This window comes from Prionailurus viverrinus, chromosome A1 (genome assembly GCF_022837055.1).
Source record: "Prionailurus viverrinus isolate Anna chromosome A1, UM_Priviv_1.0, whole genome shotgun sequence".
In the NCBI taxonomy this organism is placed as follows: domain Eukaryota; kingdom Metazoa; phylum Chordata; class Mammalia; order Carnivora; family Felidae; genus Prionailurus; species Prionailurus viverrinus.
This window is the reverse complement of record NC_062561.1, coordinates 104,597,040-104,615,285: the sequence shown is the minus strand read 5'-3', so window position 1 is coordinate 104,615,285 and position 18,246 is coordinate 104,597,040. Positions and strand designations below refer to the sequence as shown.

The window sequence follows — 18,246 nt, the reverse complement described above, 5'->3', positions numbered from 1 at the left end:
CAAAAATGGTGGTGTATTTCAGAAACTGGGTCATAAAAGACGTCGTGTCTTTCACACTCCTCTGTTTCATGAATCACCTGCTCTGGAGGAAGCCAGCTGCCATGTTGTAAACAGCCCTCTATCCACTTGGAGAGGAACTGAAAGCCTCCTACAGACACCAGTACTAACCAAGCGAGTCGCTTGCAAACACACCCCGCAGCCCCAATCCAGCCTTTGGATGACTGCAGCCTTGGTTGATGGCTGATTGCAACTCATGGGAGACCCTAAACTAGCACTACCCAGCTTTTCCCTTCCAGATTCAAAACCCACAGAGATTGCATAAGATAATAAACGCTTATGTTTTTAAGGGGTAACATTTTGGTGTAATGTGCTGTGAAGCAGTCGGTAACTCATAGAGCCTGTGTTGGCCGTTCTTCCTCAGTTTGGAGTGAGCCTCCTTGTCGATTCCATGTTCCGGTAAATGAGTGATCTGGAATTGCATTGGCTTTTGCGTGTTGGGTAGCATGGAGTCAGGCAAAGGCCAGTGGGCAGAGCCTGTGTGGTGATGTGATACACAGCCACAAAGGAGAAATGAATGTCTTCTGTTCCCCAAATGTGGCATGTTGAAAGAGTCACTGCTAACTCAAAGTCTACATCAACTGGATACTATCTCCGACGGGAAGAGAAATAGGGATGTTATTATTTCTCTCGGGTGTTTTATTTTGTTTGGGTCTTGGGACCAAATTAAGCCCTTGAGTTTCATTTATACTTTTTTTTTTTTTTAACTTAAAAAAATTTGTTTATTTATCTTGAGAGAGAGGGCATGAGAGAACGCACATGCAGGGGAGGGGCAGAGAGAAAGAGAGACAGAGAGAGAGAGAGACAGAGGGGGGGAGCCCTAAATCCCAGGCAGGCTCCACCCTGCCAGCACTTAACCCGATGCGGGGCTCGATCCCATGAACCACGAGATCATGACCTGAGCCGAAATCAAGAATCAGGCACTTAACCGACTGAGCCACCCGGGTGTCCCTCATTTTTACTCTTTGAGGAGAGTGTGTCTGAGCTCTGCCTCATTTTCTCTGACTTCCCCTCTCCATCTCTTTGCTCCAGCGACTCAGGGTTCTTTCAGCAATTTGAAATGCATTCTTCTGTTGCACAGAGAATAGCAAATGCTATTTCTTCAGTGTTGGGTTCTAGCTGTTTTCTGTGTTGTCTCCTTGACCCACATTCAGCTCTCATATTTAATTTCTTTTTTTTTAGTTATCATTTTTATTGAGCTATAATTGACACATAACATTGTGAAAGTTGGACCTGTGCAATCCGGTGCTCTGATGCATTTGTATATTGCATTATGATTACTACAGTAGGCTTAGCTAACACCTTTATCATGACCCACAGTTGCCGTTTCTTTTTTATGTTGCAAACTGCGTATCCCCAGGTGCTGCTTTGTGACCCGGAGGCTAGGTTCAGTCCCTTTGCTCCATTTACCTGTGCCCTGTACTCTCCTGTGCACTATGCTCAAAATCCTATTTATGTGTGTCTTCCTCTCATGAAAGCAGTGTTGGAACATGGACCACCCCTGTTGTATTCACCACTGGATTGCTGGTACCTTATTACACAATAAACATTTGCTGATTTAATACTGTTGGAGGGAAATGTCATTCCGGGCAGAGAGCAAACAAGTGCAGAGGCAGGCAGGTATGAAAGCGTGTGGCGGGTGTGAGGGATTATTCATTAAATTAAAAATGAATGCCTTATAAAATTCTTTTTTCTCTCATATCTAATTTAATTCAATTTTATAATAATTAGGTTTATTTTTAAACTTAATTCAACATGAAAGTAAGTTAAAATTAAGTTTGCACTGGGGCACCTGGGTGGCATCCAGCTTTGGCTCAGGTCATGGTGTCTCAGTTCTTGAGTTCGAGCCGTGCGTCGGGCTCTGAGCGGACAGCTCAAGAGCCTGGAGCCTGCTTCGGATTCTGTGTCCCCCTCTCTCTCCGCCCCTCTCCCGCTCGCGCGCTCTCTCTCTCTCTCTTTCTCTCTCACAAATAAATAAACGTTAAAAACATAAACATAATTAAGTTTGCGCTTAAATTTATGCAGACAGAAACCTCAGCCATTCTATTGCTCCTTGTAATTTTTTCCTTCTCTTTTCCCAGTTGCAGGGATGAAACATTTGGGGCCACAGCTGAGGCGAATGCCAGTTCAGATCTAATAATAAATCCCTGTGGAACACTGAAAGGGTCCAGGACTATGAGTCAGAGGTCTGATGCATCATTTGGCTTGGCCACTAGCTACTCTTCCACACTGAGCCGATGGCTAACTTGTGTGCCCTGAGTGTTCTGCTGAGCCTTCGGCCTTCCCGGGGCTAGGTCAGCAGCACCCCAGCAAGGACCAGCCTTGCTTGTTAACTCAGGGGAGCGGTTTATCGTTGTAACACCCACCACCATTTATTCAGCCCTGCGACACTGATCCTTGTCTGTTTCACGCCAGGAACTGTGCTGAATGGTTGGTTAGAAACAAGGCAGCAGGATGAGGAAGAAAGACAAAGGTAACAGGAGCCATTCAGTGTGTGGTAAATGCTGTCGTGGAAGGACAGCAAAGGATAGAATGTACCACGGAGTCGGCTGCCGGGGGAGGCTTTCTGAAGGTCCAGGTTTGAGGGATGGCACAGAATTTACCCTGCCAGAGGGTTGTGGGCGGGTCAGAAGGTGCCAAGACAGAACTAGTGTCCGTGGCTGGAGTGGGGGCTTCCTGGAGCTGGAGGTGGGACCAGGGAAAGCGGCCAGGTCACACACGAATTTCCCAGTGTCCAGAGGACAAGTGTGTGGGATAAAGGCACACAGCTGACTGACCTCACCATTCCTGCTTCTGGATTTCTTTCCTTTTCACAGGAGCACGTTTGGAGTCGGGTTTATTCATGGCATATTGTCCTGCCCCTGTGGGTTTGTTGGCAATAATAAAACAGGCTTCTTTTTCTCCAGGGTAGTCCTGACAGCTATTAGTATTTTTTACACAAGGTAAGGTTTATTCTGTGGCACTTAGCATTTGAAATGTGCAGTCATTTCTAGATGTAAGTTTTGCAACATGGGGATAAGCCATCAACATGCTGTGCGAAATTATAGATTAGAGAGTTAGGGTAATAATGTAATCTTCACAGTGCATGCACATTGCCTGCTTTGTACAGGAGCCTCTGTGTGTGTGTGTGTGTGTGTGTGTGTGTGTGTGCGCGCGCGCGCCCATCACCAACAGAATTTGGAGCCTCTGGAAGTGGGAGCTGGTTCTTTAGCCATTAATTTACTTCACAAGGCTCCCTTCTCGTTATAGTTTCTCCTACGTGCCAGATGCTAGGGATAGGGAGCAAAGAATGTACTTCCAGCCTCTAAGAGTGCTTGGTGGTGACTAAATATACCATTATCTCTCTACGGATCATCCCTACTGCCTTACAATAACCACGGCTAGCGTTAGAACATTTGCTGTGTGCCAGGCACTTTATGTGTTACCTTGTTTCATATTCCCCACAGTCCTACCATTGTCTCCCTTTTACCATTGAGGAAAGCGAGGCACAGAGAGTTTACTCTGCCAGTGAGTGATGAAACCAGATGCACACCAGACAGGGCTCCGTATAGCGTGTCCCCTTACAGCGATTACAGAAACAGTGTTCCAGAACTGTTGGTTAAATGAAATTACCCATGACAGTTGTTCTTTCACCACTCCCGAAAAGTACCTAGGACCAATACCTTTGTCTTTTTACAAATGAATTTAACGGGAACCAACAGAACCACATAATGGGTCCATATAGAACTGAAAATCCCAGGGTGGCTCCCTTAACCTTGTTCTTTCAAAGCGAGTCGCATGCCTACTTCTGAAACCGGTGTCCCTTCTGAGGTCATCAGAGTCCCCCTGGGTGGGCTGAAGAAACTGAATTCAATGACCCCTGATGATGGATTTGATTTTCTGAAATAGCCCAAATAATTTGAAGTCACGCCAGGCAAACAAATTGATCGGTGAACTTGGATAATGCCATTTGGCCACCTGTCTGGCTGTGCATTCACTACCTGAACTAATGTCATTAGCTTAATTTTGCCATGCAGCCACAACAGAAAACCTTTTTTCCTATTTCTGTTCCTTGCTTTCCTATCTAAGCAATGTAGACAGTAACGACCGTAATCCATCAGTCATAGTGAAAAGCCACTAAGGTTTGTAAAGTCACATCTGTAAAAAGCTCCCATGAGTAAAAGCCACTGTGCAAATAGAAGAGGTTATTAGTACTGCTCTTGGCTCTAGACAGGTACTCATTCATCCTTCATGTACTTCTCAGCAGGGGTGGACAACTTGCCCTCCTGTAACTCCACAAAGTGACCCATGGAGGCAACTCTTAGAACTTGTAGCTCAGGTATGCTTGCCCAGCATTACCTTAGACAAGGAGGGGAGAAGGAGAGAGAGATGAAGGCATGTAAGTGAGGCTGATTAATTTTTTTTTTAAGTCTGTTATGGGGCGCCTGGGTGGGTCCATCAGTTAAGCATCCGACTTTGGCTCAGGTCATGATCTCACGGTTCGTGGGTTCCAGCCCCACGTCTGGCTCTGTGCTGACAGCTCAGAGCCTGGAGCCTGCTTCGGATTCTGTGTCTCCTCTTTCTGCCCCTCCCCCGCTCATGCTCTGTCTCTCAAAATAAATATTAAAAAATAAAATAACTTTAAAAAGACAATAGCTTTTTTTTTTTTTTTTAGTATTACCTTGGGTTTTTGCCCCATAAACACAGAAATTCTCATAAGTCATGCAATTACCACAAGAAAAGAAAAAAGAAAGTTTGGTGTACTTTTATAATGATATCAGCTGCATTATGGAGGTTACAGTCCTAACAGGAGAGAACTTGTGTTTGTCATTGGCACTGATGAGAATCAATCACAATTTACACATGTGATTACTAGAAGAGTTTGCCAGAGACTACCTTCTGGTTCTGTACATTTCCAGCCTTGTTTTTCTTCCACTGCCTTCATACTGCTGATAAATGGTACCTGGAGGACATATTCATATCATGATGCCATCTCTGGCCTTTAGTGGGTAGTGGAACGTTCTGGAGAGTCAGGTTGGCTAACAGCAACTCATGTACACAGGCAACTCACATAGACCAATTCCACTAATCCCAAAGTCACTGTATGTCCAAACAACTTCCCCTTAGCTCATAATGCCAAAAATGCCCTTGCCCACCCAACTGGAGGGCAAGTGTGACAGAGAGAAAATTGGAGTGAAGAGAGAGAGAGTCGTAATTACAGTTAAGAGATTGTCTGAGAAGTTTACAGAAATGTAGGACTAGGTGCAGAGCTTGCTGTAGACACTCCCAGGGCCTTGGGAGAGGCCTGTGTGAGTGAGTGAAGATTAAGCTTCATTGGCTTTATAATAAATACATCCCTCCTGACCATCCATTCTGGTATGTGGCCAATATAGCATATGGTGCCAACAAATAAGAAAGACTGCTACTCCTGAGGGGTGGAAGCAGGAAGTCTCCCCAGATGCTATCCTAGACCCTTCCGGAAGTGCATCAGGCAAGATGAGTGTGAATTTTTGAGGCAGTCACGTGGGTTCCCAGCACGTTCCAACACCTGAGGCCAGGATAGAACGTGTGTTTTGAGAGAACATTGGGTGCCTGGTGTGAGGAGACTGTGGGGAAGTGTCTGGCAAAGCTTGGAAACGAGACTGCAGGTCCTTTCTCCCCTGGCTAGGGTAGCTGTGGGGGGAGTTCTGTTTTCTTCTGCAGGGAAAATTCTAAACCTGCTCCCAGAGAGGACTGTTCCTGTGTCCTTTATTACCTCCTTGCTCCAACTTCTATAGCTCCATTCATCCTGATGCATTCCATCATTTCTCTGCCTTCTGGCAACCCGCCCTTCACTCTCCTCTGAGGCTCAGCCGAGTTCACAGGTCCTGCCTGTGAACCCTACCCACTAAGAACACTGCATTCACTGAAATACTTACTCCACACTTAGGACACTGCTACTACTGTATCCCCTTAACACAGTCCTGCTTTCTTTGACTCTTATCTCCTCATCCCTCTTCCTGGAGAAGGAAGCCCATTTCCCAGAACTCTACTCCCTCCCGGTTCTAAATATAACCCTTTATGTCTACAACTCCAGCAAGCAGGAGCTGAGACAATGGGCTCATCTGGTGAAAATGGGTCATAATATGCCATGTACAGTGTTCTTCTTCTTTAGGTACCAAAAAGTGCTCTTGTTCTTTCCCTAATAGCAGGAGGAGTGGGCGTCGCTAAGAAAAATCAAGACTGGTGGGAAGGGAGAGAAGAAGGGCAAACACTTCCTCTGCCACTTACTGGTGGCAGCTGGGACAGTAGGCAGAATAGAAACAGAACCATTGGAGCCACTAGGTGGAGACATGATGCATATGACTCCAGGGCTACCTTGGACCTGACAGGGTTGTTGTTGACTGCAACCTGGAGTAGTCCCCAAAGCAGAACCCAGAAAGAGTCTGAGCCAGCCTCAGCTGGTCCCACTGTGGTCCCACATTCCAGCTTAGTGCTGCCTCATCGTTTTGGATCTTGTTTGTTTGTTTGTTTGTTTTTAATCTGTCTTCTTAGGCAAAGACAACAAAAGGAAAAATAAATAGGTGCCCCCGGGTGACTCAGTTGGTTAAGTGTCCAACTCTGGATTTCTGCTCAGTTTGTGACCTGATGGTTCATGAGTTTGAACCCCGTGTCGAGCTCTGTGCTGACAGTGCGGAGTCTGCTGGAGCTTCTCTCTCCCTATTTCTCTGTTTCTGTGCCCCTCCTCAGCTTTTTCTCTCTCTCTCAAAATAAACAAACTTAAAAAAATGGGATTATATCATACTAAAAAGCGTTTCACACAGCAAAGGAAACCAACAAAATGAAAAGGCAATCTATTGAATGGAAAGTATTCACAAATGATATATCTGATAAGGGTTTAAAATCCAACATACATAAAGAACTCATATAACTCAATAGCAGAAAAACACACAACCCCATTAAAAAAATGGGCAGAGGCCCTGAATAAACATTTTTCCAAAGAATATGTACAGATGGCCGACAGACACGTGAAAAGATGTTCAACATCACTGATCGTCAGGGAATTGTACATCAAAACCACAATGAAATAGCACCTCATGTCTGTTAGAATGGCTAGTATCGAAAAGACAAGAAATAACAAGGGTTATTGAGGATGCAGAAAAAAGGGAACTCTCATGCACTGTTGGTGGGATTGTAAACTGCTACAGCCACCATGGAAAACAATATGGAGTTTCCTCAAAAAATTAAAAATGGAACTACCGTAGGATCCAGCAATTTCACTTCCACATATTTATCCAAAGAAAACAGAAACACTATTTGAAAAGCTGTACACATGTCTCTTTTCATTGCAGCATTATTTACAGTAGCCAAGATATGGAAGCAGCCTCAATGTCCACCAATAGATGAATGGATAAAGAAGATATCGCGCACGGGCACATACACACACACAGTGGAGTATTAGCCATTAAAAATTGAAATGTTGCCATTTGTGGCAATACGGAGAGGCTAGAGGGTATTATGCTAAGTGAATTAAGTCTGACAGAGAAAGACAAATTACCATATGATTTTGCTTATGTGTGCATTCTAAAAAACAAAACAAAGAAAACAAAGCAGACTTATGAGATCAGGGAACAAACTGAGAGTTACCAGAGGGGACGGAAGTGGGAGAATGGATGAAATAGGTAAAAAGGATTAAGAGGTACAGACTTCCAGTTACAAAATAAATAAGATATACATGGGGATGTAATGTACAGCACAGGGAATATAGTCAGTCATCTTGTAACAACTTTGTACGGTGACAGGTGGTAACTAGACTTATTAAGGTGACCATTTCATAATGTATATAAATAGCACTACATTGTATATCTGAAACTAATACAATACTGTATGTCAGTTATTCTTCATTAACAATAAATAAATAAATAAATAAATAAATAAATAACCTTTTCTCAGGAAAAAAAAGAGGTTAGAGTAATACATGTTTTTCAAGGTTGCCCAATGTTCTGTATATTTGGGGAAATGATGTTAAAGATTTTCAAACAAGGATCATCTCAGTGGAGGCCAGGAAAGTATTCAGTAGTTTCAATGACATCTTGGAACATTGGAAGGGACCTTTTTTTTTTAAAATTTTTTTTCTAGGGTTTATTTATTTATTTTTTTGAGAGAGACAGTGTATGAGTGGGGAGGGGCAGAGAGAGAGGAAGACACAGAATTTGAAGCAGGCTCCAGGCTCCGAGCCGTCAGCACAGAGCCTGACGTGGGGCTTGAACTCATGAACCGTGAGATCATGACCTAAACTGCAGTCAGATGCTTAACTGACTAAGTCCCCCCTTTTTGTTTAATTAAAAAAAAATTTTTTTGGGGGGGTAGACCTTTTTTAACCTGAGAGAAAAGGACTGATAAAACCTGAAATGTTAAAAGCATTCCATTTAAAATAGGAAACAAAACATTCAGAATGTCTGGAATTACTACTCACTCTCAACATTATCATGGAGTTCATTGCTTGTGTGATAAAATAAAGATTTAGAAGGAGTAAAGAATGGAATCGTGAAAACAAATTTTTTTTATTATTTCAAATAATGTTATTGTCTATAAAGAAAATGTCTTAGATTTTACAGATTGATTATTAAAATTAATAAGATTTAGCAAGAATGTTGAATATAAGATAAACTCAGAAATTTAGTTACATTTCTTTGTAACATCATCAAAAGAAAGTGCAATTAAAAATGTATTTCCAGGGGTGCCTGGGTGGCTCAGTGGGTTAAGCAACCGACTTCGGCTCAGGTCATGATCTCACGGTTTGAGCCCCTTGTTTAGCTGTTTACTGACAGCTCAGAGCCTGGAGCCTCTTCGGATTCTGTGTCTCCCTCTCTCTCTGCCTCTCCCCCGCTCGTGCTCTGTCTCTCAGAAATAAATAAACATTAAAAATTATACACACACACACACACACACACACACACACACACACACATATTTCCAATAGCAACAGAGGGGTAAAGTACCTAAGAATAAATCTAACAACGTATAAGGTCTTTGTGTAGAATATTCTAAAACTTTATCAAAGGATATTAAAGAAGTCCTAAATAAATGGAGGGACAAACCACGTGCATGAATAGGTATACTTAACACCCTAAAATGAGCAGTAGACTTAAAGCAATTTCATCAAATCGAGTAATAGACTTAATGCAATTTCAATTAAAAATTAATCTTCATTTGATAAACTGATTCTAAAATGTAAATGAAAACGCAAAAGGGTCAAGAGTAGCCTATCACTTCTGAACTATGTAAGGATTCTTGTCTCATTAGACAACAAAACTTTTAATTATAAAGTCATAGTAATTAAGACAACAATGTATGACAGAAAGAAGAAAGAAAACACACTTTCAGCAGAAAATATGTAAGAACATTCTAATGACCCCAGGGTAGGGAGGGATTTCTTACATAAGTCATGAAAAGTGCAAATCATTAAGAAAATAATGCGTTGATAAATTAGAAACAAGAATGTGGATATGGTATAGAATGTGAAGAGACAGGTCATATGCTGGAATAAAATATTTACACCACATATAATTAACCAAAAATCTAGTATCTGAAGTGTTTTTAAAACTATCTAAAAATAAGAGGCGCTTGGGTAGCCCAGTTGGTCGAGCGACTGACTCAGGTCATGATCTCAGGTCATGACCTCGCTGTGAGAGCGAGCCCTGTTGTTAAGTACCACACTGAGTGTGGAGCCTGCTTGGGATTCTCTCTCCTTCTCTGCCCCTCTCCTGCTCATGCGCATGTGGGTGCACACACATTCTCTTTCTCTCAAAATAAGTAAATGAACATTAAAAAATATCTAAAAAAAAAAAAAGAAAGAAAAAGGCAGTAACCCATCTTCCCCTGCCTCCTGACCCAAAGGGTCAGGGAAATGAACATGAAAACCTCGTTGAGATGGCATTTCTCAGCTTCCATATTGGAAAAAACTTAAAAGCCAGGCAATGCCAATGTTGTGGAGGCAGCGGAATAGCTGTGGGTGAGAGCGTAAATGACACCAGCTTGGAACACAGGTTGACATCGTGGGCAGGGTTAGTCGTGCCTGTAATCTGTGACCCAGCAATTCCTCCGCTGGGTCCATACTTTACAGACACTCTTACACAAGCACATGGCAAGGCATGGGCAGGATGCAGTATTTCTTGACAGAGCAACGTCAGAGCCCGTCTCTGGGCCAGAATGCCCTTCTACAGGGAACAACACATCGTGATACCCCCATGTTCTAAACCTCCCATTGGTTTCCCACTGCAGTTAAAATAGAATTCTAAACCCCTACATCCAATGCTTCTCCCTCCGATTTCATCGGATGCCACTGTCCCCTGGTTCCTCAAGACATAAGATCCTCTCCACCTCAGGGCAACGTGTTCCTTCTCAGTCATTCCATGGTTGGCTCTTTTTTCATCCTCTTGGACGGCTGAATTATCACTTCCTTGAAGAGTCCTTTATTTCCCACCCCATCTAAGTTAGTGTTCCCTATTTTATTCTCTATATCAGCCCTGTAATTGTTTCCTATGATAATATATGTTAAAACGAGAATTATGTATGCATGTGTGGATGCATTCATGCGTTCGTAGTTTTTTATCCTCTTTGACATTAAACTAATAACCTCTATGAGGGCAGAGACTAGGTCTATCTTGCTCATGTCTGTATCCCCTGTGCATTCCACATAGCCTAGCGTATGATAGTCACACACTACATCTTTGTTGAATGATTGAATAAGAAAACTGCATAAATTGTATCTGTACCTACTTGAAGCAGTATGTTGATCTCAGAATACCTTTTAGCTGTAGTTCGTGGAAAGGGTAATGGGATCCCACATCAGCCACATAAATTCTTAACGTTTAGTTAGAAGTTAAAGGGAAGTGTTTACCTGTTTTTGTTTTTGTTTTTGTTTTTTACCTGAAATAATTGACCAATGTGTTTCCATGAATTATTTTGAATGATTTAATATATAATACCTTAAGTAGATTTTTCACCTAGACTGAAAGTCCTTCATTGCCCAAACTGTTTGGAGATACGTGTGATGTTTTTAGATTGGTTCTGATACACATTAAAAAAAAAAATGCTTCTAGCTACTAATATAGACGTTTGATGTTGACTATTCTTTAAAAGAAATTTTTTTTTAAACATTTATTTGTTTTTGAGAGACAGATCATGAGCCAGGGAGGGGCAGAGAGAGAGGGAGACACAGAATCCGAAGCAGGCTCCAGGCTCTGAGCTGTCAGTGCAGAGTCCTTGCAGGCCTCAGACCCATGAACCATGAGATCATGACCTGAGCCAAGGTTGGATGCTTAACTGACCGAGTCACCCAGGTGTCCCTGATGTTGAATATTCTGATATGCAGGTAAAATAGGCCTGGGCTGTTTTTGAAAGGGGCTTGAATTTAGGTTGATGTAGGTTTTTATTTTTATCCTATTTATTTATACTTATTTAAATAATATATGCATATTATTTAAATTATATTTTCTGTATTTTTTGCATTTAAAAATTTATTTATGTACTTTAATTTCATTTTGCCTGATTAGACATTGAACTCCTAGAAACGTCTGCATTACAGCCTACACAAGAGATGGACGAAGCAGACAAAATGATTCAAGAAACATTTCAAATGTGGAAGTAATACAAAGATTTTACATGCTCAGTCATAGGAGTTGTGCTCATGCTCAGACAATTCACGTCAGATAGATGGATATTAATGATGGATGGAAAAATTAAGTTAACTTAAAATAGGTGCATCATGCAACATTTTGCGTAAATTCAGGCTCTTTGTTCCTAAAACTTCTTTAAAAAAATGTCTTCACTTGTTTCTGTAACCCGACATTCTGATACCCAAACACCATTAAATGAAGTGGGATTTCTTGGTTTCTGTTTAATTTTTAAAAGCTATAATTTTGAGCACTTTTTCTTTTTTAGAGAGAGAGAGGGAGGGTGCAAGTGAGTGAAGGACAGAGAGAGAGAGAAGTGGGCTTACCAGATGTGGGACTTGAACTCACGAACAGTGAGATCATGAACTGAGCTGAAGTCAGATGCTTAATGACTGAGCCACCCAGGCGCCCTGAGCACTTTTTTGTATAAATGATTTAAAATGATTAAAAAAACAAACAACCACCTTTCTGGCTGTGGTGCTGTGTAAAAAGTCAACTTCCTGTTTGGAGGTCACTTCTCTGCCTTCCCTTGACAAGTTTAATGGAAGTAACATGAAAGTTGGGTAAGAAACTTTTTCTTGTAATTGATTTCCACTTGCATTTGATATCTTATGTCAAATTATATCTCTAGGAACTTATAAAGTATAAGTTCCTAGAGAATTATTATGAGACCAAAATGAATAAAGAGTTAGCGACACAAATTTTGATTAAAAATATGTAATTATTAAGGGCGCCTGGGTGGCTCGGTCCGTTAAGCGTCTGACTCTTGGTTTGATCTCGCAATTTGTGAGTTCCAGCCCCGCATCTGGCTGTGTCTTGACATTAGGAGCCTACTTGGGATTCTGTCTCTTTCTCCCTGCCCCTCCCCTGTGCATGCATGCACGCATGCTCTCTCTTTCAAAATAAATAAACATTTAGGGGCACCTGGGTGGCGCAGTCGGTTAAGCGTCCGACTTCAGCCAGGTCACGATCTCGCGGTCCGTGAGTTCGAGCCCCGCGTCAGGCTCTGGGCTGATGGCTCGGAGCCTGGAGCCTGTTTCCGATTCTGTGTCTCCCTCTCTCTCTGCCCCTCCCCGTTCATGCTCTGTCTCTCTCTGTCCCAAAAATAAATAAACGTTGAAAAAAAAATTAAAAAAAAAAATAAAAAAAAATGTAATTATCAGAGTGACGTTAATATAGGCATTAATATTTGTAGCTAAAAAGAGCATGTTCTGAATCAGGCCAAAGCAGCTATAAATCACTCTACGGTAAGTAGTTGAACCACACAGCACAGGTAATACTGTTTTGATAATTAATTTAGAAAGCCCCTGCATTTACTTTTTTGATATTGACACAGTAATTCTGACACCAAAGTAAGGTTTTGGGCTCAACTATTTGGGCTTCAGTTCCTATGAACCTGAAAGTGATCGGGAATTAAAGAATGGCAGAGCTGGCTAGTCGTCTAGTACTAAAAAAGTCCTAAAGAAGGCACTAACGATTATTTTCCCTTAATCATGGTCATAGCTCTATTTGCTCAGCAAGGCACATTCTTTGCTGTGTACCCCCTTCCAGTCCACTGGCCCAGATGCCTTGGCTTGTGCCTTCTCCTTCCCCTTGGCAGAGGATGAGGAAGGAGCTCTCCCCAGAACACCTGTCAGGTGGCTGAGGCCACCAAGGTGACACGCGAGATGTACCCACCTGAGAAGCACAGAGCTGGGGCAGTCTGTGGCGCTGTGTGGGGCCTCGGTGCCTGCCTTTCTTGGGCTGCCCGGAATGTCAAACCGGAACACCGTGTCACTGGAAGACAGCCTTTTCTTCACCATTGCGCCCGTGCCAATCGGCAGGTCAGGAAATAAGCTCAAAGGCTCATTTCTGAATCCCCCACCTCCGATGATGTGAAAATCCCTGCGTTTGGCTTTGCTCCGTTCCCCCAGCGCAGGAAACTCTTCACGTGACGCCTAATCTGGCTGAGGCTATTTTTTTTTTTTTGAAGTCGGTTAATGAGTAACGTGGAAGTATGACACAGAGTGGTTTTCATCCTGCCCACATTTGCTCTGAAGGAAAAAATAAACGTGTTTGGAAAATTCAGCTTTTGGTTTACTAATATGAACACCACACAACTCTGTGGGTTTAGGCAGCAAAGTGTCCGGGAAAGTGAACACATAAAAAGTGGGGTGCAGAAACTGTCAGCAGTATCTCCTGGGCCTGACCCCTGGGGTGGAGAATGTGGACGTGCTTTATGCCTTCACGCGTGCAGGAGATAACCAGCCCAGCAGCACGCCACAGCCCACACTGTGGGCAAGTTTGGCAAGACTTGCAAGAGCTCAGGGGCTGTGCTTCATGGTCCTTGGTACCCGAAGGGTTTTGGAATTCCTTTTTTTTCTTTTTTTTTTTTTTCTTTTTTTTTTCAACGTTTATTTATTTTTGGGACAGAGAGAGACAGAGCATGAACGGGGGAGGGGCAGAGAGAGAGGGAGACACAGAATCGGAAGCAGGCTCCAGGCTCTGAGTCATCAGCCCAGAGCCTGACGCGGGGCTCGAACTCATGGACCGCGAGATCGTGACCTGGCTGAAGTCGGACGCTTAACCGACTGCGCCACCCAGGCGCCCCGGAATTCCTTTTTTTTCTAATGTGTATTTATTTTTGACAGAAAGAGCATGAGCAGGGGAGGGGCAGAGAGAGAGGGAGACACAGAATCCGAAGCAGGCTCCAGGCTCTGAGCTGTCAGCACAGAGCCCGACGTGGGCTCGAACCCACAGACCGCGAGATGATGAACTGAGCCGAAGTCGGACGCCCAACCAACTGAGCCACCCAGATGCTTCAAGAGTTCTGGAATTCTTATGGAAGGGGAGACGTACAAAGAGAAGCTCAGGATTCAGGCTGTGTATTTTGCTGGGTTACGGGCAGCCGTGACCTCTTTCACTGCCACCCCCACCACCACCAGAAAGACAAATAATCCGTAGGAGGTGAGGGTTCCAGTTCCATCTGTGTTGCTTTCTGGCTGTGTAACCTCCGGTTAGCCCCAGCCTGCTGAGCGTGGTGTCTGCTATGCCTGTCTCACAGTACTCGGGTACCTGGGATGGCTCAGTCAGTTGAGCGTCCAACTTCAGCCCAGGTCACGATCTTGTGAGTTCGAGCCCTGCATCGGGCTCTGAGCTGACAGCAGAGAGCCTGCTTGGGATCCTCTGTCTCCCCCTCTCCGCCCCTCCACCCCCGCTCACATTCCCTCTCTCAAAAAATAAATAAAACATTAAAAAAAAAAAAGGGAATGAAATCTAGGAGAAAATGCTGTGGAAATTTGCCATACTGCTATGTGTTATTGTTATTTAGAACCCATTTAAGCAGGAAGTTCAGCAGGTGAGTTTCTTTATGTGACGTTATTCACTCACTCTGTGTTCACACACAAGGAAAACATCTGTGTCCCACCACCCATGTTCCTAGCAGCAGTGAAGGATTTGGTCCAGAGTGGCCACACGTACTGGCATTGGCGAATGGTGGTTTGAGTGAGTCACAGACTGTGGAAGAGAGCAAAGTTTCCCTGGGAGATCAAATCTTTAGCCTTGGCGTCGTTAGCCCTTTTCTCCAACCAGCTGGTCACCAGCCAGGGACAGGTTTGTGCTGCTCTGTGTGCAGCACTGACTCTAAGTACAGTTTTGAAATTAAAGGAAGTATGTCTTTTGCTGGGATTTTAGTGGTTCCTAATAGGGTGACCAACTTATCCGTTTGTCCAGGAGTTTCTGGTTTTAGCCCTGAAGGCCTTTCTGTGTCCGCTCAGTGTGGGGCAAACCGTTACAGCTGGTCATGCTGGTTCTTTCTTTCTTTTTTTAATTTTTTTTTTTTAATTAAAAAAAATTTTTTTTTTCAACGTTTATTTTATTTTTGGGACAGAGAGAGACAGAGCATGAACGGGGGAGGGGCAGAGAGAGAGGGAGACACAGAATCGGAAACAGGCTCCAGGCTCTGAGCTGTCAGCACAGAGGCAGACGCAGGGCTCGAACTCATGGACGGTGAGAGATCATGACCTGAGCCAAAGTCGAATGCTTAAGCGACTGAGCCACCCAGGCGCCCCCCCCCCTTTTAAAAAATTATATTTATTTATTATTTTGAGAGAGAAAGAGAGAGAGTGTGCAAGTGGTGAAGGGGCAGAGAGAGAGGGAGAGAATGAGAATCCCAAGTAGGCTCTGTACTTTCAGCGTGGAGCCCAATGCAGGGCTTGAACTCCCGGACGCCAGACAAGATCATGACCTGAGTCAAGTCAAACACTCACCTGACTGAGCCACCCATGCTTCCCTGCTCACACTGGTTCCTAGCGCCTTCTGGCTGCAATTCTGATGGTGCGCTTCGCCCAGCTTTTCTTTGTCCTCTTTGATAGTGCCATATCTGTATTTCTCCTTTCCCCCTTATCTCTATGCTAATGTTGGAAAGACATTAGATAAACTAAGTTTTACTAAGGTGTTGGATTAAATAAACCAATATCATACTTCATATAAGAGCAACAACCTGTGAGCTAGTTTCTGCTCCTTGTAAACAAAAAAGTCTAAACGGCACATGTATTAATAACTAATGCAACAGACTTTGTTACCATCTCCCAGGCACGGTTGGATTTTAGCTGGGGCACTGCTTAACTTAGGAGAGGATGTCTCTAAAGGAGGAAATTCCAGTGTCAGCAGGCAGTCTTTGGATATATTTTTCAGTAGAGAAGCTATTGACTCCTCAACAAAGTTTTATTAGCAAAATTCCCTGCTAGCCACAGTGCATGATACAAATTTTTTTTTTAAACATGGGTCCTTCTCCAATCATGAAGCTAGGAAGAGACACTGTACATAACTGAAAAGTTAACTAACAGTACAGGAGGAAGGAAGGCAGTAAATCAGACTATTACTTCTCCCATCTGTGGACTACCTAATATCTTTTGAGTCTATGTAGCATCTCTGCTAGGTAATTTTATTTTATTTAAAAAAATTTTTTTTTCAACGTTTATTTATTTTTGGGACAGAGAGAGACAGAGCATGAACGGGGAGGGGCAGAGAGAGAGGGAGACACAGAATCAGAAACAGGCTCCAGGTTCTGAGCCATCAGCCCAGAGCCTGACGCGGGGCTCGAACTCATGGACCGCGAGATCATGACCTGGCTGAAGTCCGACACTTAACCGACTGCGCCACCCAGGCGCCCCATCTGCTAGGTAATTTTAAAATAACATCTCAGTCAATCCTTGCCCAAACCACATTTTTTACAGACGATGAAACTTTATCTTAAAAACGGTTAAGCAACTTGGCCATAATTAAGTGGCCATAAGAATGCGGCCCTGCTGCAATTCATTTGTTCATTCAACAAATGTTTATTAAGCATATAAAAGGAGGAGAGATTATTTATTTACATTTAAGAGCAGGCAAGATCTTTGAATCTGGGAAGATTTAGAAAAGCCTACAGGGACAGGTGGAGTGTGAGGAGAGATTGGAAAGGCAGAAGGGGAAGGGAGGGGAGTTCATGAGCAAATAATTAGACTCTGACCAGGTGTGTGTGTGAGTGGAGACTGGTGAGGAAGGTAATAGTTTCGAACACTTACGTGGAGGCTGAGTGATGAAGGACCCCGAACGCCAGTGCCTAGTTCAAGCTTTATCTCGTAGGTAGTAGGAATACAAAGATGCAAAGTGAATCTGAAGGCCACGGACATGATATTTTGAAAGCAGAAAATGACCTCAAGCGTCTGGGTGATACAATTACTTCATTCAGGCAGCAGCTATCAGTCTTAGGGAAGCAACTCTGAAGTAGTTGAAGCAGTATTGACTGAACTCTTATGTAAGATGCGAATTCTTTTCTTATCAGAAGAAATTGTGTCAAAGATGAGGTTTGCTGAAAGTGGAGAGCAGGGGTCACACACTCAAGTACTGTCAAGAGCCTGGAAAGCAAGTAAAATTGTGAGGTGGGGCTAGAAGCCAGCAGAAAGCGGTAGAAAAGGGCACTGTGTATGTTCTCCCTAGAGACCTGCAAGTTCTTTTTGTTTTTTTAGTGTGTGTATTTTTGGGGCGCCTGGGTGACTCAATTAGGCATCTCACTTCGGCTCCGGTCGTAATCTTGTGGTCTGTCAGTTCAAGCCCCGTGTTGGGGTCTGTGCTGACAGCTCAGAGCCTGGAGCCTGCTTCAGACTCTGTGTCTCCCTCTCTCTCTGTCCCTTCCTTGCCCGCTCGTGTTCTGTCTCTCTCAAAAAATAAAAATTAAAAAAAAATGTTTATTTTTTTGAGAGAGAGAGCGAGAGAGAGAGAGCATGAGTAAGCATGGGTAGGGGAGAGGCAGAGAGAGGACAGAGGACTGAAGTAGGCTCTGATCTGATAGCAGTGAGCCTGACGTAGGGCTCAACCTCAACGAACCGTGAGATCTTGACTTGACCTGAGGTCGGATGCTCACCCGGGCACACTTGTTTTGTTTTGTTTTTAGTCCTGGTATAGTTTACACACAGTGCTGTGTTACTTTCACGTGTACAGTATAGCAATTCAACAGGTCTATACATTACTCAGTACTCATCACTATAAATGTATTCTTAATCTACACCACCTACTTCACCCATCCTCTCAC

At 43.4% G+C, this 18,246-nt stretch overlaps 1 protein-coding gene across 1 annotated transcript in view; it reads right to left on the bottom strand.

Moving 5' to 3' along the window:
- GRAMD2B (GRAM domain containing 2B) overlaps nt 1–13,623 on the bottom strand; it is a 120,816-nt gene extending 107,193 nt beyond the window's left edge. The window contains exon 1 of the mRNA XM_047858078.1: nt 13,371–13,623. Coding sequence (XP_047714034.1) covers nt 13,371–13,495 — 125 coding nt within the window. The 5' untranslated portion in view covers nt 13,496–13,623. The remainder of the gene's footprint in view (nt 1–13,370) is intronic.
- Between the last annotated feature and the right edge of the window lie 4,623 nt (nt 13,624–18,246).